The sequence below is a fragment of the Salvelinus fontinalis genome, chromosome 7, assembly GCF_029448725.1.
Source record: "Salvelinus fontinalis isolate EN_2023a chromosome 7, ASM2944872v1, whole genome shotgun sequence".
Classification (NCBI taxonomy): Eukaryota; Metazoa; Chordata; class Actinopteri; order Salmoniformes; family Salmonidae; genus Salvelinus; species Salvelinus fontinalis.
The window spans coordinates 65,090,143-65,116,128 of record NC_074671.1 but is presented as its reverse complement, the minus strand read 5'-3'; the positions used below and the strand labels follow the sequence as shown (position 1 = coordinate 65,116,128).

The window sequence follows — 25,986 nt, the reverse complement described above, 5'->3', positions numbered from 1 at the left end:
GATGTTGACTTTGACATGTTGTTGCTTTTGGATTTACAATATAAAAGAATATAAAGACTCGTATTTCACTTACCAGTCTAAGGTAACGTTAGCGTCCACTTTCCCGATAGATTTATTCTAGAATATCATCCACAATCTGTATACCTGGACTTTGATTTAGCTTTTCCAGTATTAGTAGCCATATTGTAGGTTCAAAATTTGCAAAACACGTCGTTTTCATAACTCACAGATATGCGTAACGTGCTTCGACATGTTCTTGCATAAATGTCCAAACGGAACTTAGCCTCTTGGCGCGCTATGTTAGCTGAAAGATTGTGTGACGGACAAAGGGTTTCTACCTGCTCTCGTAAAGCACAGCTTGTTGGCTATCTAGCTAGCTTGGTTTCAAAACGATAGGTGGTAATTTGACAAAGACACAGTCAATCAAGTGAACACCGCCAGTGTCATCGGCGTGCAATGATGCCGTATGGCCATGATGCCATCCTGGCTAAAATTGTGGATTGACTGAATCCCAGTGGATTGACTGAATGCAGACTGATCTAGCAAAGGCTGGTTACTTTTTCGAGTGTCTGAGGAATAAACACAAATGTAACTTGACTGGTTGAAACAACGTTTAGCGTTTGATTTTCACAGATTTCTTTCTTTGCAAGTTGAATGAGTGGAAATACAAAATCGATCGTGCATGCTATATGGACCTTTTTAACAATAATTCAAGATTTCTGCCCATATAAGATACTTATATGTACCTACATTTTTCCCCCCGCTAAAAACCACATTGTTAACACATTATGCTAATTGAGTAACAACTGTCCCGTAGACGGGACACCGATCCCTAACAAGTTTTCAGTTATCCTAACATAAATCCTCATTAAATGTTCCATTGTCCGTTGTCCGTTTGCTTACACAAGCGCACATGCCAAGGGAAGGACACCAAGTATCCTGGTAGGCTGCAACCTGTTCACAATGAGCCTGACGTCATCAGATCATGTCCAGGTCAATGCCTGGAGGTCAGTAAGAATTGATGTCGACCTCAAGACACATGTTAAGGGGACCATAAAACTGGTCCCCTTAAGAGCGAAAGAGACAGCGAAAGAGGGGGAGGGGGTGAGGGGTTCTGGCGACTATGATCCTCACCCAAAAGGGCAAGTCATGACATGACCCAGTCTATTGCTAGGTTGAATTCTGTAGTTCTGACATCACATCGCTGAGAAACTCCACACTGCAACAAAGCTTGTGTTGTTCGTTCCAACTTCCCACTGTGTATGAAAAGTTGCAGTAGAACTGTTTCAATGAGAAGGTAGATGTTATTTCATGCTAATGAGATCTGCATGGTTTGACACCAATATTGCCAGCATTTGTTTATTCACTGAGCTATCTGGAATGATCAGAGAGTAGACTAAAGAAGTGAAGTAGACAAACTGACAGTGTTTTAAAGTTCTATGGAATGAGTCTTTGTAGTTACTAACCCTTGTGATACTGAGTGGATGATGATATAGCTACATTTATACGACTTTTGCCCTTTTTTAGCTTTCAACTCTTACCCACTTTTAGAATAGTTTTATTCCCCTTTTGTATTGCACAGCCTACTGACATGAATACATACAGTTGAAGTCAGAAGTTTACATACACCTTATACACCAAATACATTTAAACTCAATTACTGACATTTAATCCAAGTAAAGATTCCCTGTCTTAGGTCAGTTAGGATCACCACTTTATTTTAAGAATGTGAAATGTCAGAATAATAATAGAGAGAATGATTTATTTCAGCTTTTATTTCTTTCATCACATTTCCCAGTTGGGTCAGAAGTTTACATACACTCAATTAGTATTTGGTAGCATTGCCTTTAAATTGTTTAACTTGGATCAAACGTTTCGGGTAGCCTTCCACAAGCTTCCCACAATAAGTTGGGCCCATTCCTCCTGACAGAGCTGGTGTAACTGAGTCAGGTTTGTAGGCCTCCTTGCTCGCACACGCTTTTTCAGTTCTGCCCCCAAATGTTCTATAGGAATGAGGTCAGGGCTTTGTGATGGCCACTCCAATACCTTGACTTTGTTCTCCTTAAGCCATTTTGCCACAACTTTGGAAGCATGCTTGGGGTCATTGTCCATTTGGAAGACCCATTTGCGACCAAGCTTTCACTTCTTGACTGATCCACATCATTTTCTTCCCTCATGATGCCATCTATTTTGTGAAGTGCACCAGTCCCTCCTGCAGCAAAGCACCCCCACAACATGATGCTGCCACCCCCGTTCTTCACGGTTGGGATGGTGTTCTTCAGCTTGCAAGCCTCCCCCTTTTTCCTCCAAACATAACGATGGGCATTATGGCCAAACAGTTCTATTTTTGTTTCATCAAACCATAGGACATTTCTCCAAAAAGTACAATATTTTTCCCCATGTGCAGTTGCAAACCGGGGTCTGGCTTTTTTATGGCGGTTTTGGAGCAGTGGCTTCTTCCTTGCTGAGCAGCCTTTCAGGTTATGTCGATATAGGACTCGTTTTACTGTGAATATAGATACTTTTGTACCTGTTTCCTCCAGCATCTTCACAAGGTCCTTTGCTGTTGTTCTGGGATTGATTTGCACTTTTCGCACAAAAGTACGTTCATCTCTAGGAGACAGAATGCGTCTCCTTCCTGTGCGGTATGACGGTTACGTGGTCCCATGCTGTTTATACTTGCATACTATTGTTTGTAAAGATGAACGTGGTACCTTCAGGCATTTGGAAATTGCTCCCAAGGATGAACCAGACTTGTGGAGGTCTACAATTTTTTTTGTGAGGTCTTTGCTGATTTCTTTTGCTTTTCCCATGATGTCAGGCAAAGAGGCAGAGAGTTTGAAGGTAGGCCTTGAAATACATCCACAGGTACACCTCCAATTGACTCAAATGATATAAATTAGCCTATCAGAAGCTTCTAAAGCCATGACATCATTTTCTGGAATTTTCCAAGCTGTTTAAAGGTACAGTCAACTTAGTGTGTGTAAACTTCTGACCCACTAATTGTGATACAGAAAATTATAAGTGAAATAATCTGTCTGTAAACAATTGTTGGAAAAATTACTTGTGTCATGCAGAAAGTAGATGGCCTAACCGACTTGCCAAAACTATAGTTTATTAACAAGACATTTGTGGAGTGGTTGAAAAGTTAGTTTTAATGACTCCAACCTAAGTGTATGTAAACTTCTGACTTCAACTGTATGTCACCCGGTACAGCCAGAAGAGGACTGGCCACCCCTTTGAGCCTGGTTCCTCTGTTTCTTCCAAGGTTCCTATTTTCTAGGGGGGTTCTCATGGCCACTGTGCTTCTACATCTGCATTGCTTGCTCTTTGTGGAATTTGGGTTGGTTTCTATAAAACACTTTGTTACAACTGATGTAAAAAGGGCTTCATAATATACATTTGATTGACATGAATATCACACGAACTGACTGGTTCTTCTGGTGTTGTTCACACAGGAGACCATGTTGAGACATTCTCTACATCCAGAGAGAAACATCAGGAAGATCACAGAGCTAAGACGTCTCACCACTGCCCACATTGTGAGGAGATTTTCCCACTTCTATCAAAGCTAAAAACACACCTAAAAATACACACAGGAGAGAAGCCTTACTCCAGCTCTGACCGTGTAAAATGCTTCACAGCATCAACTGAGCTAAAAATTCATCAGAGAACACACACAGGAGAGAAGCCTAATTCCTGCTCTGACTGTGGGGCGAGGTTCTCTCGACTGGGCACCTTAAAACAACATAAACGTATACACACAGGAGAGAAGCCTTACTCCTGCTCTGACTGTGTTAAATGCTTCACAACATCAACTGAGCTAAAAATTCATCAGAGAACACACACAGGAGAGAAGCCTTACTCCTGCTCTGACTGTGGGGCGAGGTTCTCTCGACTGGGCACCTTAAAACAACATAAACGTATACACATAGGAGAGAAGCCTTTCTCCTGCTCTGACTGTGTAAAATGCTTCACAACAATAACTGAGCTAATAGTTCATCAAAGAACACACACAGGAGAGAAGCCTTACTCCTGCTCTGTCTGTGGGGCGAGGTTCTCTCGACTGGGCACCTTAAAACAACATGAACGTATACACACAGGAGAGAAGCCTTACTTCTGCTCTGACTGTGGAAAGAGTTTCTCTCAACTGGGCCACTTAAAAAGACATGAACGTATACATACAGAAGTGAAGCCTTACTCCTGCTCTGACTGTGTAAAATGCTTCAAAACATCAACTGAGCTAAAAGTTCATCATGGAACACACACAGGAGAGAAGCCTTACTCCTGCTCTGACTGTGTAAAATGCTTCACAACATCAACTGAGCTAAAAGTTCATCAAAGAACACACACAGGAGAGAAGCCTTACTCCTGCTCTGACTGTGGGGCGAGGTTCTCTCGACTGGGCACCTTAAAACAACACGAACGTACACACACAGGAGAGAAGCCTTACTCCTGCTCTGACTGTGGGGCGAGTTTCTCTCGACTGGGCAACTTAAAACAACATGAACGTATGCACACAGGAGAGAAGCCTTACTCCTGCTCTGACTGTGGGGCGAGTTTCTCTCATCCGGGCACCTTAAAACAACATGAACGTATACACACAGGAGAGAAGCCTTACTCCTGCTCTGACTGTGTAAAATGCTTCACAACATCAACTGAGCTAATAATTCATCAAAGAACACACACAGGAGAGAAGCCTTACTCCTGCTCTGACTGTGGAAAGAGGTTCTCTCAACTGGGTGACTTAAAAAGACATGAACGTATACACACAGGAGAGAAGCCTTACTCTTGTTCTAACTGTGGGGCGAGTTTCTCTCATCCGGGCACCTTAAAACAACATGAACGTATACACACAGGAGAGAAGCCTTACTCCTGCTCTGACTGTGGGGCGAGTTTCTCTCGACTGGGCACCTTAAAACAACATGAACGTATACACACAGGATAGAAGCCTTACTCCTGCTCTGACTGTGGAAAGAGTTTCTCTCAACTGGGTCATTTCAAAAGACACCAAGGTAAACACAAGATCTGACTGTAGAAAATGTTTTACAACAACAGCTGAGCTAAAAGGTCATCAGAGAACAGACACAGGAGAGAAGCCTTACTTCTGCTCTCAATGTGGCAATAGTTTTTCCCGACTGGGCAATGTAAAAACACACTGTGAGAAGAGATTCTACAGATTGGGGTGATCCGTTTTTAGCGTTAGTTTGGGTGGATTCTTTTATATTACTAAACAATTTTGTTTAATGATAAACAGGCTATGAATCGACTTCTTGTGTTTATTAATTTGTTTTTTAATACTAGATTCATTATTTTAGTCATTGATGATGAATGTATTTGAATAACTGTATTGAAGTTAATTGATCTGGCGGCAGGTAGCCTAGCGGTTAAGAGTGTTGGGCCAGTAACTGAAAGGTCGCTGGTTTGAATCCTGAGCCGACTAGGGGGAAAATCTGTCATTGTGCCCTTGAGCAAGCCAATTAACTCTTATTTGTCCTGTAAGTCTCTCTGGATAAAAACATCTGCTAAATGACAAGAATGTAATGAAAAATTATGTTTGTACATGAATTTATGCTGGGCAGACACTTTTTTCTCATGTGTATAATTAAATGAAATAAACTGTTTTTAGTTAAATACTGTATATACAATACACAACATTGCCGCTTTGTTTATCCTGGCCAGAGGGACCATAGTAGGCTAGAGCAGCTAAGTTAGTGTTAATGTTAGCTAGCATGCAAGTATCCAGGCAGAGTTTCTTATGTTAGCCTGGATAAATAATAGTTTGCGACAATAACGGAAACTGATCATTAATATAGCACCCTTATCAAATTACAAACGTTTTCAAAAATGTTGACGCTAACAATTTTCCGCGTGTCGTTGTTACCCGTCTTGAGGAACAAATTGCGGGTGAATGACTTGCTCGTTCTGCTTCTCCCAGTTTTGAAGCATGACGGTTAGAAATTGTAATACATTCCGTTGTGATATTGTAAACGAACATCGGTTTCTTTTGGAGCGCGATTCATCAACAATTATGTATTTTGGGGAGATAATTTGAGGCCAGGAAGATGTTAAAGGAGGCATTAGGAAAGGTAGTCAGTCAGAGTGAGCAGTAGTGGTTTTGTTTTGATTTCATGCGTCTCAGAAGAGCTGAAGGAGAAAGCATTGTGTTTTTCGGAGCAGGGCAGCAATAAAAGGGTGTTATATCTGGGGTTTTGTTATATATTGAGGTTCATCGTCTTGAGCAGAAGATTCCACGAGTGGTTGGAGCACTAAACCGTGTAGTAGATGGAAAGAAGGAAGAAAGTCAATCAGTTGTACCGTTGTTTGAAGAAGATAATCTGCCTACTACCGAGGTAAAGTTGCTTTTATATTCACACATTCGGACATTAAGTAGACATTAAGCAGACAGTCAGCAGACATTTGCAAAAAGCCATTAATAATTGTAAAAATCTGTAACTAATTAATTGATTGTCACAGAAATATAAAAATATATATGGTTTATTCTTTAAATGTCTAGCATACTTTTACAACCTTTGTTTTGAATACAAAAATCCAGTTTTGATTTGATGGAAATATATAAAATCTTAAATGCAATGTAAAGCTGTTTAAATCAATAACTAATTCACCCTTTGTCACAGAATCATCAAACTAGATATAATTTATTCTATAAATGTCTAGCATATTTTTACAACCTTTGTTTTGAATACAAATTCCAGTTTTGATTGATAGAAATATATCAAATCTATTAGATGCCATTCTTGTAATGTTTGATATTACAACATACGTTTTTTGCAAATGTATGTCTTTATTACTATACGATTTATATTGCCTGAATACTCAACGATGATTAGCACCTCAGTTATGTGTGCTTCTGTCAGGGTTCTGGTCAAATGCATGTCCTTTAAAGTCAATTTAGCAATTGAACAAAAATCCAATTCAATTTGAAAATGTTCCTATTTGCAAAAGCTTGTAACAGAATTTGGGTATTCCAGAACTGTTATTTACATGTAAATCAACATAACCCTGTTTTATGTTTTTAATACTGCAGATAGAACGCTCTGTGTGCCAGAGATGGTACAATTTAGCTTGTCTGGGGATGACAATGAAGGACTTCAACAAAGCCAAAACAGAAAATGATTGGAAGGGGCCTTTTTGCTGTTAAATTAGAGACGTATAAATAAATGACTGTTGTTCCTTGTAACTACTTTAACATGTGGAACTGTAGCACTAAAAATGCAAACATTGATTTGACATAAAATTTAAGATGGTAAACATTGATTTGACATACAATTTAAGATTGTAAACATTGTACAACTTTATGTAAACATTGTCTAACTTCATATAGAACAAATTGCACTTGAAATGAACATTTATTTAAAGTTATTTTAAATGCATATTCTCACTTTTTTCTGAGAAAATCACTGAATTAGTTATTGATTTCTTCATCTTTAAATGCAATATTTGAGATTTTATGTATTTCTATCAAATCAAAACGGGAATTTCTACTCAAAGCAAAGGTTGTAAAAGTATACTAGACATTAATAGAATAAATCATACATAGTTTGATGTTTCTGTGACAAACGGTGAATTAGTTATTGATTTATACAGTTTTAAATGATATTAGATAGATTTTATGCAAGACTTTTATAGAATAAACCATATCTATTTTTGTTGCTGTGACAATCAATTCATTTGTTAATGATTTTTAAAATTTAAATGGCTTTTGGCGAATGAATATAAAACCAACTTCACCTCGGTCTGGCTACTCTGGTGATTTAAAAAAAAAAAACTTTACCTCAATGACGTTACTTTTACCTACTAAGGAACTGCATTGTTCAGGGGCTGAACGACAGATTTTTGCCATGTCAGCTCGGGGATTCGATCCAGCAACTTTCCAGCTACTGGCTCAACTAGGCTACCTGTGATGCTAGGATATATATGATATGCAGTGTGAGCTATTGTGAATAAGCCACTGCAGTTGTGAAATTGATAAAAGAATGACCATGTTTCAAGTGTGTGCAAACGGAATCTTTTTGGTATTTATTAGGATCCCCATTAGCCGCAGCAAAAGTGTCAATTGTTCACTTCTCTCATTGACTTCTCAAAACACAGCTTGGTCTGCTTCGCAAGCGTTCTCTGAAGTCTCGCGTTTTTGTCTCTGGGTTTAGAAACTGGTTGTGGGGGAACAGGACAATCCGCGCAGGCGCGCATCATTCTTCAGAATAAAGGATACGCCAGAATTGTGCAGTCGAGACGACAACTTCTGTGTCCTTTTCAAATATATTACTACTGGTATGTAATAGCACGTTTTAATATCTAAAGAACATGTCATAACATGCTAGGTAACAAATACGTCAAGGTATTATCACGTTTGATAAAGGTTTTATGTGCTATTTTTGTGTCAAACCGCGTAAGTGAACGTGATCACTTTTTTACAAGTCACATAGTTATAGACTTTGGGTTAGTCTAAGTGGATGTATATCATTTCGTCACGGTAATTTCATAAAGGATCATTCTATTTGAGGTTTCTGGGTTCGTTTTACATGTCGATTTTGGTTTTGTGTAAAATTCACGAGATGGTAAAATGGCGGTTCCCACTCGGTCTGCATCAACGTACTTCAGTGCAGGCAGTGAGGGTGCAGCAGAGAGAGACAATTTTACGGTTGCACTACTGTTTTGGAGCTAAATGTAATGATTATCAGTTTTCTACATGTGAACTAATATTCAGAGACATTCAGTTGTTTCTGTCTATCTATACATGTTACTATGGTGTGAACGGAACTACTATTGGTTTTTGATTGAAGTAATACAGGGAAGACAAGGTTATTCAGGAAAATAGTACATAGTGCTGCCTAAAACATACTGCAACCTTGTACTAAATGTTTTTTGAGTAATTTATGCATTTATGTGAATTCAGGAAATCTACTATAGATTAAGAGTTGTGTAGCCTAATTTACAGTGTGTACTTTGTCTAATGTGAATTAATTAATGTTTTGTTGTCAATGCTTAGCTACCAGATCTATTGAAGTGAGATCAGTGCTTGACTTGGACAGGAGCTCACTGGAGCTGAGTACCGTCACCTCACATTTCTACTGTTTGAGCTCATGTTCCTCTTATATAATATTAGCTCAACAGTATTGGGGAGCAACTGCACCTAAAAAATAATCCATATTTTTAGAGAATAAAGAAAGTTGACAGTTCTGGCACTAACTTGTGTCCGTTTTTCTTTATTAATACTGGCCGACTCAGATTAAGTCTGAGGCCGGTAATATCAACAGTGAGGACAAACCCAGCCTGCCTCTCTCCTTCCACACCGAGTCAAACCTACAGTCACTGGGTCCTGATTGTGACAGTGGAGCCCAGTTTGCACTGCAGGATCCAGAGATGGCATCAGTGAAGCTGGAAGACTGCAGTCAAACACTGGAGCTGAATGTCAACATTAAAGATGAAGAAGAGGAGGAGGAGATTGGGACGTCTGTTTCTCATGGTAAGAGCAGGTTCTGTCTAACTAAGTTTGTGTTTTTCATTCCAACTTCCCACTGTGTATGAGAAGTTGCTGTAGAACTGTTTTATTTATTTTATTTTATTTCACCTTTATTTAACCAGGTAGGCCAGTTTTCGAACAAGTTCTCATTTAGAACTGCGACCTGGCCAAGATAAAGCAAAGCAGTGCGACAAAAACAACACAGAGTTACACATGGGATAAACAAACGTACAGTCAATAACACAATAGATAAATCTATATGCAGTGTGTGCAAATGTTGTAAGAGGTAAGGCAATAAAGGCCATAGTGGGCAATTAATTACAATTTAGCACTAACACTGGAGTGATGGATGTGCAGATGATGATGTGCAAGTAGAGATACTGGGGTGCTAAAGAGCAAAAATAAATAACAATATGGGGATGGGGTAGTTAGGTGGGCTATTTACAGATGGGCTGTGTACAGGTGCAGTGATCGGTAAGCTGCTCTGACAACTGATGCTTAAAGTTAGAGAGGGAGATATAAGACTCCAGCTTCAGTGATTTTTGCAATTCGTTGCAGTCATTGGCAGCAGAGAACTGGAAGGACAGGCGGCCAAAAGAGGAGTTGGCTTTGGGGATGACCAGTGAAATATGCCTGCTGGAGCGCGTACTACGGGTGGGTGTTGCTATGGTGACCAGTGAGCTGAGATAAGGCAGTTCTTTACATAGCAAAGACTAATAGATGACCTGGAGCCAGTGGGTTTGGCGACGAATATGAAGCGAGGGCCAGCCAACCAGAGCATACTGGTCGCAGTGGTGGGTAGTATATGGGGCTTTGGTGACAAAACGAATGGCACTGTGATAGACTACATCCAATTTGCTGAGTAGCGTTGGAGGCTATTTTGTAAATGACATCGCCGAAGTCAAGGATCGGTAGGATAGTCAGTTTTACGAGAGTATGTTTGGCAGCATGAGTGAAGGAGGCTTTGTTGTGAAATAGTAAGCCGATTCTAGATTTAATTTTGGATTGGAGATGCTTAATGTGAGTCTGGAAGGAGAGTTTACAGTTTAACCAGACACCTAGGTATTTGTAGTTGTCCACATATTCTAAATCAGAACCGTCCAGAGTAGTGATGCTAGTCGTGCGGGCGGGTACGGGCAGAGATCGGTTGAAGAGCATGCATTTAGTTTTACTAGCATTTAAAAGCAGTTGGGGGCCATGGAAGGAGTGTTGTATGGCATTGAAGCTCTGGAGGTTTAACACAGTGTCCAAAGAAGGGCCAGAAGTATATAGAATGGCATCGTCTGCGTAGAGGTAGATCAGAGAATCACCAGCAGCAAGAGCGACATCATTGATATTTACAGAGAAATGAGTCGGCCCGAGAATTGAACCCTGTGGAACCCCCATAGAGACTGCCAGAGGTCTGAACAACAGGCCCTCCGATTTGACACACTGAACTCTGTCTGTGATGTAGTTGGTGAACCAGACGAGGCAGTCATTTGAGAAACCAAGGCTGTTGAGTCTGCCGATAAGAATGCGGTGATTGACATAGTCGAAAGCCTTGGTCAGGTCAATGAAGACGGCTGCACAGTACTGTCTTTTATCGATGGCAGTTATGATATCGTTTAGGACCTTGAGCGTTGCTGAGGTGCACCCGTGACCAGCTCGGAAACCAGATTGCATAGCGGAGAAGGTACGGTGGGATTCGAAATGGTCGGTGATCTGTTTGTTAACTTACCTTTCGAAGACTTTAGAAAGGCAGGGCAGGATTTAATGATGAACTGTTTTAATGAGAAGGTAGATGTTATTTCATGCTACTGAGACTTGCATGGTTTTGACACCTCTATTGCCAGCATTTGATTTATTTACTGGGCTAAACTACCAGTGTTTTAAAGTTATATGAAGTGAGTTTGTGTAGTTTCTAACCCTTGTGATAGTGAGTGGAGGATGATATAGGTCATAACTTTCATGATTTATGAGATACTTTTATAATAGTTTTATTCCTCTTTTGTATTGTACAGCCTACTGATATGTATACATACAGTACCAGCCTACTGATATGAATACATACAGTACCAGTCTACTGATATGAATACATACAGTACCAGCCTACTGATATGAATACATACAGTACCAGCCTACTGATATGAATACATACAGTACCAGTCTACTGATATGAATACATACAGTACCAGTCTACTTATATGAATACATACAGTACCAGCCTACTGATATGAATACATACAGTACCAGCCTACTGATATGAATACATACAGTACCAGCCTACTGATATGAATACATACAGTACCAGCCTACTGATATGAATACATACAGTACCAGCCTACTGATGTGAATACATACAGTACCAGCCTACTGATATGAATACTTACAGTACCAGCCTACTGATATGAATACATACAGTACCAGCCTACTGATATGAATACATACAGTACCAGCCTACTGATATGAATACATACAGTACCAGCCTACTGATATGAATACGTACAGTACCAGCCTACTGATATGAATTCGTACAGTGTGTTCGTAAAGTATTCAGACCCCGTGACTTTTTCCACATTTTGTTACGTTACAGCCTTATTCTAAAATGGATTAAATAAAAAATGTTCCTCAATCTACACAATACCCCATAATGATAAAGCAAACGCAGGTTTTTAGAAATGTTTTCACATTTATAAAAAATTAAAAACAGATACCTTATTTACATAAGTATTCAGAACCTTTGCTATGAGACTCGACATTGAGCTCAGGTGCATCTTGTTTCCATTGATCATCCTTGAGATATTTCTACAACTTGATTGTTGTCAACCTGTGGTAAATTCAATTGATTGGACATGATTTGGAAAGGCACACACCTGTCTACTTAAGTATTAGCTCAAGTATTTTGGAGTTCCTGCACCTAAATATAAACCATACCGGCACCCAAAATGTTTATCGGCAACTATTTCAGTCCAAGTCGAGCACTGAATTAGATAATTGAACAAGAAAAATATAATATATTTAATAGAGAATAAAGACCTTGCCAGAACTTTCAAGAAAATAACTTTTGTGTCTGTTTCTCTTGTACTACTTGCCGACTCAGGTATGAGGCCGGTAACATCAACAGTGAGGACAAACCCAGCCTGCCTCTCTCCTTCCACACTGAGTCCAAACCTACAGTCACTGGGTCTTGATTGTGACAGTGGAGCCCAGTTTGCACTGCAGGGTCCAGAGATGGCATCAGTGAAGCTGGAAGACTGCAGTCAAACACTGGAGCTGAATGTCAACATTAAAGATGAAGAAGAGGAGGAGAAGATTGGGAAATCTGTTAATCATGGTAAGAGCAGGTTCTATCTACTTTTATTGTTTGTTACAACTTCCCACTGTATGAAAAGTTACAGTAGAACTGTTTCATGATGAACTGTTTCAATGAGAAGGTAAATATTATTTCATATTTTTATTCACTGGGATATCTGGAGTGATCAGAGAGTAGACTAAAGAAGTGAAGTAGACAAAGTGCCAGTGTTTTAAAGTTCTATGAAGTGAGTCTGTATAGTTACTAACCCTTGTGATAATAAGTGGAGGATGATATGGCTGATCATTTTCATGACTTATGAGATACTTTTAGAATAGTTATTTTCTCTTTTTGTATTGCACAGCCTACTTATATGAATACGTACAGGTTGCCTAATGGTTAAAGTGTTGAGCCAGTAACCGAAAGGTTGCTGGATCGAATCCCTGAGCTGACAATGTAAAAATAAACTCAGCAAAAAAATAAACGTCCTCTTACTGTCAACTGCGTTTATTTTCAGCAAACTTAACGTGTGTAAATATTTGTATGAACATAACAAGATTCAGCAACTGAGACATAAGCTGAACAAGTTCCACAGACATGTGACTAACAGAAATTAAGTAATGTGTCCCTGAACAAAGGGGGGGGGGTCAAAATCAAAAGTAACAGTCAGTATCTGGTGTGGCCACCAGCTGCATTAAAGCTCAGTATGAAGAACTTTCCACCTCAAAGACTGAAAACAGCTTAACTAGACTGAAACAGTCCTATGATCAAGGTGAAAAACCTGGTAAATTGCTTGTCTGGCGCATTAAGATGTTAAATTCAGACCGAGCCATTAATGCAATTCATAATTAACAGGACAATTATCAATGGATCCTGTGGAAATAAACCAAACATTTGCTTCCTACTACAACACACTTTACAACTCTGAATCTCCTGAGAACTAATCAGGTTTTGATGTTGCCTCTATTTCAGACACTAAATTGGATCTGGAAAAGGAATTGGATGGTGTTGAAATATCTGATGCTATTTTCAATATGAAGGGAGGTAAAGAGGCAGGTCCAGATGCGCTCCCAATAGATATTTAACGACAAACTTCTAGGTCCACTTCTGGATATGTACAGTGTATTGGGGTATGATATGCTGTAGAGCTCAGATACAGACAATAAACACCCGCCTGAGATATTATCCAATTGTATTGTAACTGAGAACATGTATCACCCTTGTTAAGCTCCACAAATTTGACCCCAATACCCCAGGCCTGTGTGTTAAATGTAACACACATTTAGGCACCTTGTATCATTGCCTGAGGAATGTGCTGAGATACAAACGTTTTGGAGCTCAGTATTGCGCTATATCTCTGAGATGACCTCTACCCCAATACCACTAATCCCTAAACAATGCCTCCTAAATCTTTACCCAGAGAATCTCTTTACATAGGAGAGAAAAGAAAATGGTTGACCTCTGTCTATTACAAGCTAGATGTTAAATTGCTCTCCACTGGAAGTATGTCAGTTCCCCCTCACTTGGTCATTGGTTAAAATAATTAACGTCAAGCCTGTTTCTTGAAAAATTTACTTATATAGTGAAAAAGAAAGCCCCAGAGTTTCATAATATTTGGGATCTGTTTTGTTAGTTTTTGCAAACCGGTGATATTGTAGAAGCATTGAATATTGGCTCTAGCCGAAGCAACTGCACATTGTACTTTTTATTTGTTTGGTTGTTTTTTTTTTCTATCTTTGTGTTGGGGGGGGGGGGGGGTGAAAAAAAGAAAAGAGAATTCTATTTTTGTAATTGCCGATTTGTCCTACTTGGAACTAATAAATATATATATTTTTATATACATATAAATGAATGAATGATGGAGGCCACTGTGTTCTTGGGGACCTTCAAAGCTACAAGGGGCGCCTGAATGGCGCAAGGCACTGCATCTCACTACAGACCCTGGTTCGATTCCAGGCTATATCACAACCGGTCGTGATTGGGAGTCCCATAGGGCTGTGCACAATTGGCCCGGGGGAGGCGTCATTGTAAAAAATTAACCGACTTACCTAGTTAAATAAAGGTTAAATAAAAAATAAACACTGCAGAAATGTTCTGGTGCCCTCCCCCAGATCTGTGCATCGACATAATCCTTTCATGGAGATCTACGGACAATTCCGTCGACCTCATGGCTTGGTTTTTGCTCTGACATGCACCGTCAAATGTGGGACCTTTATATAGACAGGTGTGTGCCTTTACGAATCATGTCCAATCAATTGAATTTACCACAGGTTGATAACAATCAAGTTGTAGAAACATCTCAAGGATGATCAATGGAAACAGGATGTACCTGAGCTCAATGTTGAGTCTCATAGCAAAGGGTCTGAATACTTACGTAAATAAGGTATTTCTGTTTTTTTTTGTGAAAACATTTCTTAAAACTGGTTTGCTTTGTCATTATTGGGTATTGTGTGTAGATTGAGAAATGTTTTATTCACTCAATTTTAGAATAAGGCTGTGACATAACAAAATGTGGAAAAAGTCAAGGGTCTAAATACTTTCCAAATGGGAGAGGGGATACCCAGTCAGTTGTACAACTGAATGCATTCAACTGAAATGTGTCTTCCACATTTAACCCAACCCCTCTGAATCAGAGCGGTGCGGGGGGCTGCCATAATGGACATCCACGTCTTCGGCGCACGGGCAGAATGACATCTCAACAAAAAAAGAAACATCCCTTTTTCAGCACTCTGTCTTTCAAAGATAATTAGTAAAAATCCAATTAACTTCACAGTTCAAAATTGTAAAGATTTGAAACACTGTTTCCCATGCTTGTTCATTGACCTATAAACAATTCATGAACATGCACCTGTGAAACGGTCGTTAAGACACTAACAGCTTACAGAGGGTAGGCAATTAAGGTCACAGTTATGAAAACTTATGACACTAAAGAGGCCTTTTTACTGACTCTGAAAAACACCAAAAGAACGATGCCCAGGGTCCCTGCTCATCTGCGTGAACGTGCCTTAGGCATACTACAAGGAGGCATGAGGACTGCAGATTTGGCCAGGGCAATACATTTCAATATACGTACTGTGAGACGTTTAAGACAGCGCTACATGGAGACAGGACGGACAGCTGATCATCCTCGCAGTGGATGGCAACAACAACTGCCTGAGTTACACCAGGAACGCACAATCACTCCATTTAGTGCTCAGACTGTCCGCAATAGTCTGAGAGAGGCTGGACTGAGGGCTTGTAGGGCTGTTGTAAGGCTGGTCCTCACCAGACATCACCGGCAACAACTTCTCCTATGGGCGTCGCTGGACAGGACTGGCAAAAAGTGCTCTTCACTGACGAGTCGCGGTTTTGTCTCTTCGGGGGTGATGGTCGGATTCGCTTTTATCGTCGAAGGAATGAGCGTTACACCGAGGCCTGCTCTCTGGAGCGGGATAGAGGTGGAGGGTCTATCATGGTCTGGGGCGGTGTGTCACAGCATCATCGGACTGAGCTTGTTGTCATTGCAGGCAATCTCAATGCTGTGCGTTACAGGGAAGACATCCTCCTCCCTCATGTGGTACCCTTCCCACAGGCTCATCCTGACATTACCTTCCAGCATGACAATGCCACCAGCCATACTGCTCGTTCTGTGTGTGATTTCCTGCAAGACGGGAATGTCAGTGTTCTGCCATTGCCAGCGACGAGCCCGGATCTCAATCATTTTTACATTTTACATTTTAGTCATTTAGCAGACGCTCTTATCCAGAGCGACTTACAGTAGAGTGCATAAATTTTTATAAAATGTTTAAATACTGAGACATACTGAGACAAGGAGACAAACAAGGATATCCCTACCGGCCAAACCCTCCCTACCGGCCAAACCCTCCCTAACCCGGACGACGCTATGCCAATTGTGCGTCGCCCCACAGATCTCCCGGTTGCGGCCGGCTGCGACAGAGCCTGGGCGCGAACCCAGCCCAGCCTGGGCGCGAACCCAGAGACTCTGGTGGCGCTCTGGTGGCCTAGACCACTGCGCCACCCGGGAGACACAGTGTTTTAGGTGTCAATCCCATTGAGCACGTCATTGAATCTTATGTTCATACAAATATATACACATGTTAAGTTTGCTGAAAATAAACGCAGTTGACAGTGAAAAGAGACAGAGATACCATTGAATATGTGCTATATTACCGAAAGGCCCTTTGCACATTGGTGTTAGGCTTGCATTTGAGTGTCAATCATTTTAGTCCAAGGATATGATCGAAAATCCTCCAAGAGCCTTGGTCAGGGAGGTGACCAAGAACCCAATGGTCACTCTGACAGAGCTCCAGAGTTCCTCTGTGGCGCTGCGAAAACCTTTCAGAAGGACAACAATCTCTGCAGCACTCTACCAATCAGGCCTATATGGTAGAGTGGCCAGATGGAAGCCTCTCCTCAGTAAAGGGCATATGACAGCCAGCTTGGAGTTTGCCACAAGGCTCCTAAAGGACTCTCAGAACATGAGAAACAAGATTGGTGAAGGTAACTCGGAGTGGACTCATAATTATTTATTGTTTCTCTTATATCCAGAAGCAGTGGGCGCTCCGGATTTCGCGATTGGGGACAATAATTGTGACTCGAATTGCTCTCCGGAACAGGGCGGCATTGAAAGGAGTGGTAATGGGATTAGGTTTAAGTGTTAAGGAGTTGAAATGGAAGATTCCAGGTGTCTGTGATGCTCGTCTTTAGGTGAGACGTAGATCCAGTGTAGAACGTTGGGAAACAGAGAATACTTTGTCTGTCATGTAGAGTTTTGATGCAGAGGTGAAGGTAGGAAGTGTCAGTTATCCCGTGAGTGTTTTTGTTCTGTAAATACTACAGTGTTTTAGGTGTCAGGTTTATGGGCCTGTTGAAGCACTGTGTAGGAGTGAGATGCCTAGATGTGAGAAGAGTGCAGGAGGGCATGAGATGAAGGAATGTGTGGTATCGTGGAGAAAGTTCTGTGTGTTAGTTGTGGGGTAACCAATGGGGCTGGAGATCTGAGGTGTCAGGTGAAAGAAAGGCAGATTGAGGTTGCCAGGGTTACAGTAGTACAGAAAGTGTAGTATGGTGAAGCAGTGAAGAGAGTGGTAGAGGAAGATGGGTACAGGGTGAGGGATCTTGAGAGGATTCCTGTGAGGAGGCAGAGACCAAGAGAGAGTGATGGGAATAATATGTGCTTCAGCAAGGTGGGCTTTTTAGCATTTATAGCCATGGTTGTCAATTGTACCGCAGAAATGGATAGAAAGTCACAGAAAATAGAGGTTGTGGTGGCCGCGGCAGAGAAGTACTTGGGATATCGAGGATTTACTGCAGAACAGCTGCAGAGGGTGTTGAGTGGTGTAGTGGTCTGGCATAGGGTTAAATAGTGGAATGGGCTGGTGGGTTTTTATTGTGGAAAATCACCACAAAGGGACTCAGTCAACCTTAAATGAATCATTCTTTATTATCAGCAAGCTGGAGAGGTTCCAACAAACCTAAAGCACCAGAGTGAACGTCGGTTGGCAGCTCTGCCGCGGCAGTCCCGTTAGTTCTCCTATATACTGCTTAGACAGACAAGTTATATTTGCATGATTTAGCCTATTCATTATTCATAATTAATTCATCATTAACGTTTGGTTCCTGCATGTGACCGACCAGTACCTCACAAGGCTTCTTCTTTCCAAGCTGAGACTTTGAAACTGAGATATCCCTTTTGGTTCCCAGAACAATGTTCCGGACGTACTGACAATTGGTCTGAGGAGGAGGTCACAATCTCCTGCACGAATCAAGAACATTTCCCAATTTCTTTAGAGGGCTAATAGTTGGCAAGGCATTTCTGTATTAATTACTGTATCAATGAATTGAATGCATGTAGGCTGTGGAATCCCTCACACCAGTACAGTGGGTGGCGGTGTATGCAGATAAAAGTTGGATGCGATCCGCTAAACAAATCCCAAAGAATGTACGCAAATGCACGTCGCTTGACCCGTATGGAGAATGTAAAAAAGGAGAAAAGTTTCTCTATTATTGATGTTTGATGAAGAGTATCTACCACCCTATGTAAAGCTGGGATATATAAGATACCCCAAAGAGGGTTTGGGGGGGCACACAATGCAAATAGTCCGGGTAGCCATTTGATTACCTGTTCAGGAGTCTTATGGCTTGGGGGTAAAAACTGTTGAGAAGCCTTTTTGTCCTAGACTTGGCACTCCGGTACCGCTTGCCATGCGGTAGTAGAGAGAACAGTCTATGACTGGGGTGGCTGGGGTCTTTGACAATTTTTAGGGCCTTCCTCTGACACCGCCTGGTGTAGAGGTCCTGGATGGCAGGCAGCTTAGCCCCAGTGATGTACTGGGCCGTACGCACTACACTCTGTAGTGCCTTGCGGTCAGAGGTCGAGCAATTGCCGTACCAGGCAGTGATGCAACCAGTCAGGATGTTCTCGATGTTGCAGCTGTAGAACCTTTTGAGGATCTCGGGACCCATGCCAAATCCTTTTAGTTTCCTGAGGGGGAATAGGCTTTGTCGTGCCCTCTTCACGACTGTCTTGGTGTGTTTGGACCATTCTAGTTTGTTGATGTGGACACAGAGGAACTTGAAGCTCTCAACCTGCTCCACTACAGCCCCGTCGATGAGAATGGGGGCGTGCTCGGTCCTCCTTTTCCTGTAGTCCACAATAATCTCCTTAGTCTTGGTTACGTTGAGGGATAGGTTGTTATTCTGGCACCACACAGCCAGGTCTCTGACCTCCCTATAGGCTGTCTCATCGTTGTCTGTGATCAGACCTACCACTGTTGTGTCGTCTGTAAACTTAATGATGGTGTTGGAGTCGAGCCTGGCCATGCAGTCGTGGGTGAACAGGGAGTACAGGAGGGGACTGAGCACGCACCCCTGTGGAGCTCCAGTGTTGAGGATCAGCGTGGCAGATGTGTTGCTACCTACCCTCACCACCTGGGAGTGGCCCGTCAGGAAGTCCAGGATCCAGTTGCAGAGGGAGGTGTTTAGTCCCAGCATCCTTAGCTTAGTGTTGAGCTTTGAGGGTACTATGGTGTTGAACGCTGAGCTGTAGTCAATGAATAGCATTCTCACATAAGTGTTCCTTTTGTCCAGGTGGGAAAGGGCAGTGTGGAGTGCAATAGAGATTGCATCATCTGTGGATCTGTTTGGGCGGTATGCAAATTGGAGTGGGTCTAGGGTTTCTGGGATAGTGGTGTTGATGTGAGCCATTACCAACCTTTCAAAGCACTTTATGGCTACGGACGTGAGTGCTACGGGTCTGTTGTCTTTTAGGCAGGTTGCCTTTGTGTTCTTGGGTGGTCTGCTTGAAACATGATGGTATTACAGACTCAATCAGGGACATGTTGAAAATGTCAGTGAAGACACATGCCAGTTGGTCAGCACAGGTCCTGGTAATCCGTCTGCCTTTTGTATGTTGACCTGTTTAAAGGTCTTACGTCCGCTACGGAGAGCATGATCACAGTCGTCCGGAACAGCTGATGCTCTCATGCATGCCTCAGTGTTGCTTGCCTCGAAGCGAGCATAGAAGTGATTTAGCCCGTCTGGTAGGCTCGTGTCACTGGGCAGCTCGCAGCTGTGCTTCCCTTCGACATACAACAACACAGAGTTACACATGGAATAAACAAACATACAATCAATAATACAGTAGAATAATCTATATACAGCATGTGCAAATGAGGTAGGATAAGAGAGGTAAGGCAATAAATAGGCCATGGTGGCGAAGTAATTACAATATAGCAATTAAACACTGGAACGGTAGGATGTGCAGAAATGAATGTGCAAGTAGAGATACTGGGGTGCAAAGGAGCAAGATAAATAAATACAGTATGGGGATGAGGTAGATTGGATGGGCTATTTACAGATGAGCTATGTACAGGTGCAATGATCTGTGAGCTGCTCTGACAGCTGGTGCTTAAAGCTAGTGAGGGAGGTAAGAGTCTCCAACTTCAGAGATTTTTGCAGTTCGTTCCAGTCATTGGCAGCAGGGAATTGGAAGGAGAGGAAGAATTGGCTTTTGGGGGTGACCAGTGAGATATGCCTGCTGGTGCGCGGGCTACGGGTGGGTGCTGCTATGGTGACCAGTGAGCTGAGATAAGGTGGGGCTTTACCTAGCAAAGACTTGTAGATGACCTGGAGCCAGTGGGTTTGGCGACGAGTATGAAGCAAGGGCCAGCCAACGAGAGCATACAGGTCGCAGTGGTGGGTAGTATATGGGGCTTTGGTGACAAAACGGATGGCACTGTGATAGACTACATCCAATTTGCTGAGTAGCGTTGGAGGCTATTTTGTAAATGACATCGCCGAAGTCGAGGATCGGTAGGATGGTCAGTTTTACGAGGGTATGTTTGGCAGCATGAGTGAAGGAGGCTTTGTTGCGAAATAGGAAGCCGATTCTAGATTTAATTTTGGATTGGAGATGTTTAACCTTTCTCGCCCCGGGGTTCCGCTAGCGGAACACCCACAACATTCCGCTGCCTTCGCAGAGCGCGAAATTCAAAAAATATTTTTTGGAAATATTTAACTTCCACACATTAACAAGTCCAATACAGCAAATGAAAGATAACTTAAGGACAGGGGGTGCTGTTTTCACTTTGGGGGAAAATCGTATCCAATTTAAACGGCCTCGTACTCAATTCTTGCTCGTACAATATGCATATTATTATTACTATTGGATAGAAAACACTCTCTAGTTTCTAAAAACGTTTGAATTATTTCTCTAAGTGAAACAGAACTCTTTTTACAGCCCATTTCCTATCCGGAAGTGAGATTTCCAAAAGCGAGGTCTCTCTTCAAGAGCTTGTCTATAAAAGGGCATGTCACTTATGACTGTAGAAACACGTCATACACCTTCCCCTGGGTGTCATGCGGAAGTGAGAGCAGAAATGACTTGATTATCTCGTTCTGGGATTGAATACAACCTCTTGGAGTGAGAGGTCCGCCATTATTTTTTTTTGGAAGGCGCGAAGTTGGACCTGGAATCGCCTCCTGGAAAACCGTCGTTATAGGTGAATATGATCTCCGGCTTCGATTTTATTTGATACATGTCACAATATCATCCTAAAGTATGTTTTTTCAATATAGTTTAATTATATTATTGAAATTTATTCGGGACTTTAGACGTGATGCGTTGGAGGAATTTGTTCAAGAAGGAGAGGTTAGCGCCGCACGGCCAGTGTGCTTGCTAATTCAAGAGGGAAATAGTTTGTTCTGGATCCAAACAAAGACGGTTCTGAACAAAGGACCCCTTGTACAACATTCTGATGGAAGATCAACAAAGATAAGGACCCAATTTGGGATGCTATTTCATATATCTGTCGAACTGTGCTATCGCTACCGTTTGCCTTGAATCAATGCTGTTGTGTGATAGCTATTGTAGTAAGCTAATATAACGATATATTGTGTTTTCGCTGTAAAACACTTCAAAAATCGGAAATATTGGCTATATTCACAAGATCTTTGTCTTTCATTTGCTATCCACCATATATTTTTCTGAAATGTTTTATGATGTGTAATTAGGTAGTTGACGTTGGTGTCTGTATTTACTCTGGCTACTCCCGTGCTATTTCTGACTGTAGCTATGATGGTAGCAGTAATGTAAAACTGATTTATAGCTCAAATATGCACATTTTTTGAACAAAACATAGATTTATTGTGTAACATGTTATAGGACTGTCATCTGAGGGAGTTGTTTCTAGGTTAGTTAGGTTGGCTTTGTGCATGCTACCTGCATGCTACCGGTGCTGTGAAAAATGTCTGTCCTCTTTTGTATTTGGTGGTGAGCTAACATAAATATACGTGGTGTTTTTGCTGTAATACATTTAAAAAATCGGACATGTTGGCTGGATTCACAAGATGTTTATCTTTCAAATGCTGTATTGGACTTGTTAATGTGTGAAAGTTAAATATTTAAAAAAAAAAAAATTTGAATTTCCCGCTCTGCCTTTTCAGTGGAATGTGGGAGGAGTTCCGCTAGCGGAACCCCTGTCCTAGACAGGATAAACATCTTGTGAATCCAGCCAACATGTCCGATTTTTTAAAATGTTTTATAGCGAAAACACAATATATATTTATGTTAGCTCACCACAATAGCCAAACACACAACGCTATTTATCCACCGCATAGGTAGCTTTCAAAAAACCGACAAAATATAGATATAATTAGTCACTAACCAAGAAACAACTTCATCAGATGACAGTCTTATAACATGTTACACGTTATAACATGTTACACATGTTTTGTTCGAAAAATGTGCATATTTGAGGTATAAATCATAGTTTTACATTGCAGCTACAATCACAAATAGCACCGAAGCAGCCAGAATAATTACAGAGAGCAACGTGAAATACCTAAATACTCATCATAAAACATTTATGAAAAATACATGGTGTACAGCAAATGAAAGATAAACATCTTGTGAATCCAGCCAATATTTAATTTTTTTTTAAGTGTTTTACAGCGAAAACACAATATAGCATTATATTAGCTTACCACAATAGCCAAACACACAACCGCATTCATAGTTCATAGAGACTGCCAGAGGTACGGACAACAGGCCCTCCGATTTGACATACTGAACTCTATCAGAGAAGTAGTTGGTGATCCAAGCGAGGCAATCATTTCAGAAACCAAGGCTGTTGAGTATGCCAATAAGAATGTTGTGATTGACAGAGTCCAATGCCTTAGCCAGGTCGATGAATACGGCTGCACAGTAATGTCTCTTATCGATGGTGGTTGTGATATCGTTTAGGACCTTGAGCGTGGCTGAGGTGCACCCATGACCAGCTCTGAAACCAGATTGCATAGCGGAGAAGGTATGGTGAGATTCGAAATGGACCTACCTTAGAAAGGCAGGGTAGAATAGATATAATAGAATAGATATAGGTCTGAAGCAGTTTGGGTCTAGAGTGTCTCCCCCTTTGTAGAGGGGGATGACCGTGGCAGCTTTCCAATCTTTGGGAATCTCAGACGATACGAAAGCGAGGTTGAACAGGCTAGTAATAGGGCTTGCAACAATTTTGGCAGATAATTTTAGAAAGAGAGGGTCCAGATTGTCTAGCCCGGCAGATTTGTAGGGGTCCAGATTTTGCAGCTCTTTCAGAACATCAGCTATCTGGATTTGGGTGAAGGAGAAATGGGGGAGGTTTGGGCGAGTTGCTGTGGAGAGCGCAGGGCTGTTGACCGGGGTAGGGGTAGCCAGGTGGAAAGCATGGCCAGCTGTAGAAAAATGCTTATTAAAATTCTCAATTATTGTGGATTTATCGGTAGTGACAGTGTTTCCTAGCCTCAGTGCAGTGGGCAGCTGGGAGGAGGTGCACTTATTCTCCATGGACTTTACAGTGTCCCAGAACTTTTTTGAGTTTGTGCTACAGGATGCAAATTCTGTTTGAAAAAGCTAGCCTTAGCTTTCCTAACTGCCTGTGAATATTGGTTCCTAACTTCCCTGAAAAGTTGCATATCAAGGGGGCTATTCGATGCTAATGCAGAACGCCACAGGATGTTTTTTTGCTGGTCAAGGGCAGACAGGTCTGGAGTGAACCAAGGGCAATCTCTATTCCTGGTTCTAAAATGTTTTGAATGGAGCATGCTTATTTAAGATGGTGAGGAAGGCACTTTTAAAGAATAACCAGGCATCCTCTACTGATGGGATGAGGTCAATGTCATTCCAGGATACCCCGGCCAGGTCGATTAGAAAGGCCTGTTCGCTGAGCGTTTGACAGTGATGAGGGGTCGTCGTTTGACCGCAGACCCATTACGGATGCAGGCAATGAGGCAGTGATCGCTGAGATCTTGGTTGAAAACAGCAGAGGTGTATTTGGAGGGCGAGTTAGTTAGGATGATATCTATGAAGGTGCCCGTGTTTACGGATTTGGGGTTGTACCTGGTAGGTTCATTGATTATTTGTATGAGATTGAGGGCATCAAGCTTAGATTGTAGGATGGCCGGGGTGTTAAGCATGTCCCGGTTTAGGTTACCTAGCAGCACGAGCTCAGAAGATAGATGGGGGGCAATCAATTCACATATGGTGTCCAGGGCACAGCTGGGGGCAGAGAGTGGTCTATAGCAAGCGGCAACGTTGAGAGACTTATTTTTTAGAAGTAGAAGCTCGAATTGTTTTGGTACAGACATGGATAGTATGACAGAACTTTGGCAGTTCTATCCTGGCGGAAAATATTATAGTTAGGGATGGAAATTTCAGGGTTTTGGTGGTTTTCCTAAGCCTGGATTCAGACACGGCTGTGCCATCCGGGTTGGCAGAATGTGCTAAAGTAAACTTAGGGAGTAGGCTTCTAATGTTAACATGCATGAAACCAAGGCTTTTACGGTTACAGAAGTCAACAAATGAGAGCACCTGGGGAGTAGGAGTGGAGCTAGGCACTGCAGGTCCTGGATTAACCTCTACATCACCAGAGGAACAGAGGAGAAGTAGGATAGGGGTACGGCTAAAGGCTATAAGAACTGGCCATCTAGCACGTTCGGAACAGAGAGTAAAGGGAGCAGGTTTCTGGGCACGATAGCATAGATTCAAGGCATAATGTACAGACAAAGGTATGGTAGGAAGAGAGTACATTGAAGGTAAACCTAGGCATTGAGTAATAATGAGAGAGGTATAGTCTCTAGAGATGTTTGAACCAGGTGATGGCATCGCATATGTGGGACAACGTGGTTGGTTAAGGCATATTGAGCAGGGCTAGAGGCTCTACAGTGAAATAAGACAGTAATCACTAACCAGGACAGTAATGGACAAGGCATATTGATATTAGGGAGAGGCATGCGTAGCCAAGTGATCGTATGGGTCCAGTGAGTGGTTGGGCTGGCTGGGGACACGGCGATTCAGACAGTTAGCAGGCCCGGCAAGCTAGCAGTTAGTAGGCAAGCTAGCAGTTAGTAGGCCCTGGGCTAGCAAGCTAGCATAAGGGCCTTAGAGGGACGTCGCAATGGGGGAAAGTCTGTTTTTGCCTCCTCGTGCGGTGACGTCGATAGCCCAGTCGTGGAATTAGTAGGGTTTCAAGTAGCAGAGAGGTCCAAGTCCAATTGGCAAAATGGGTATAGCTGATCCATCGGCCAGTTTCTTTAGATCACAAACAGCCCAATATGCTCGAGATAGCTAGCAGGCCGCGGTTAGCAGAATGGTCCTTCAGGGGACGTCGCGCCTGAGGGGCCTGTTGGAATCCTCGGGCAGATTATGTCGGTATTCCAGCCGTGAAGGATCGACGGGGTTCCGTGCCCCGTACCG

The 25,986-nt window shown here is 42.0% G+C and overlaps 2 protein-coding genes across 2 annotated transcripts in view; both read left to right on the top strand.

Annotated features, from left to right (window-relative positions):
* LOC129860120 (zinc finger protein 91-like) overlaps window positions 1-25,986 on the top strand; it is a 398,291-nt gene that overhangs the window by 104,644 nt on the left and 267,661 nt on the right. The window contains exon 3 of the mRNA XM_055930439.1: window positions 12,564-12,797. Coding sequence (XP_055786414.1) covers window positions 12,564-12,797 — 234 coding nt within the window. The remainder of the gene's footprint in view (window positions 1-12,563; window positions 12,798-25,986) is intronic.
* LOC129858873 (zinc finger protein 135-like) lies at window positions 1,124-5,095 on the top strand. Its single transcript, XM_055928108.1, has 2 exons — window positions 1,124-1,142; window positions 3,600-5,095. Exons 1-2 carry the CDS (start codon window positions 1,124-1,126, stop codon window positions 4,946-4,948), a joined length of 1,368 nt encoding a protein of 455 aa, XP_055784083.1. The 3' UTR covers window positions 4,949-5,095.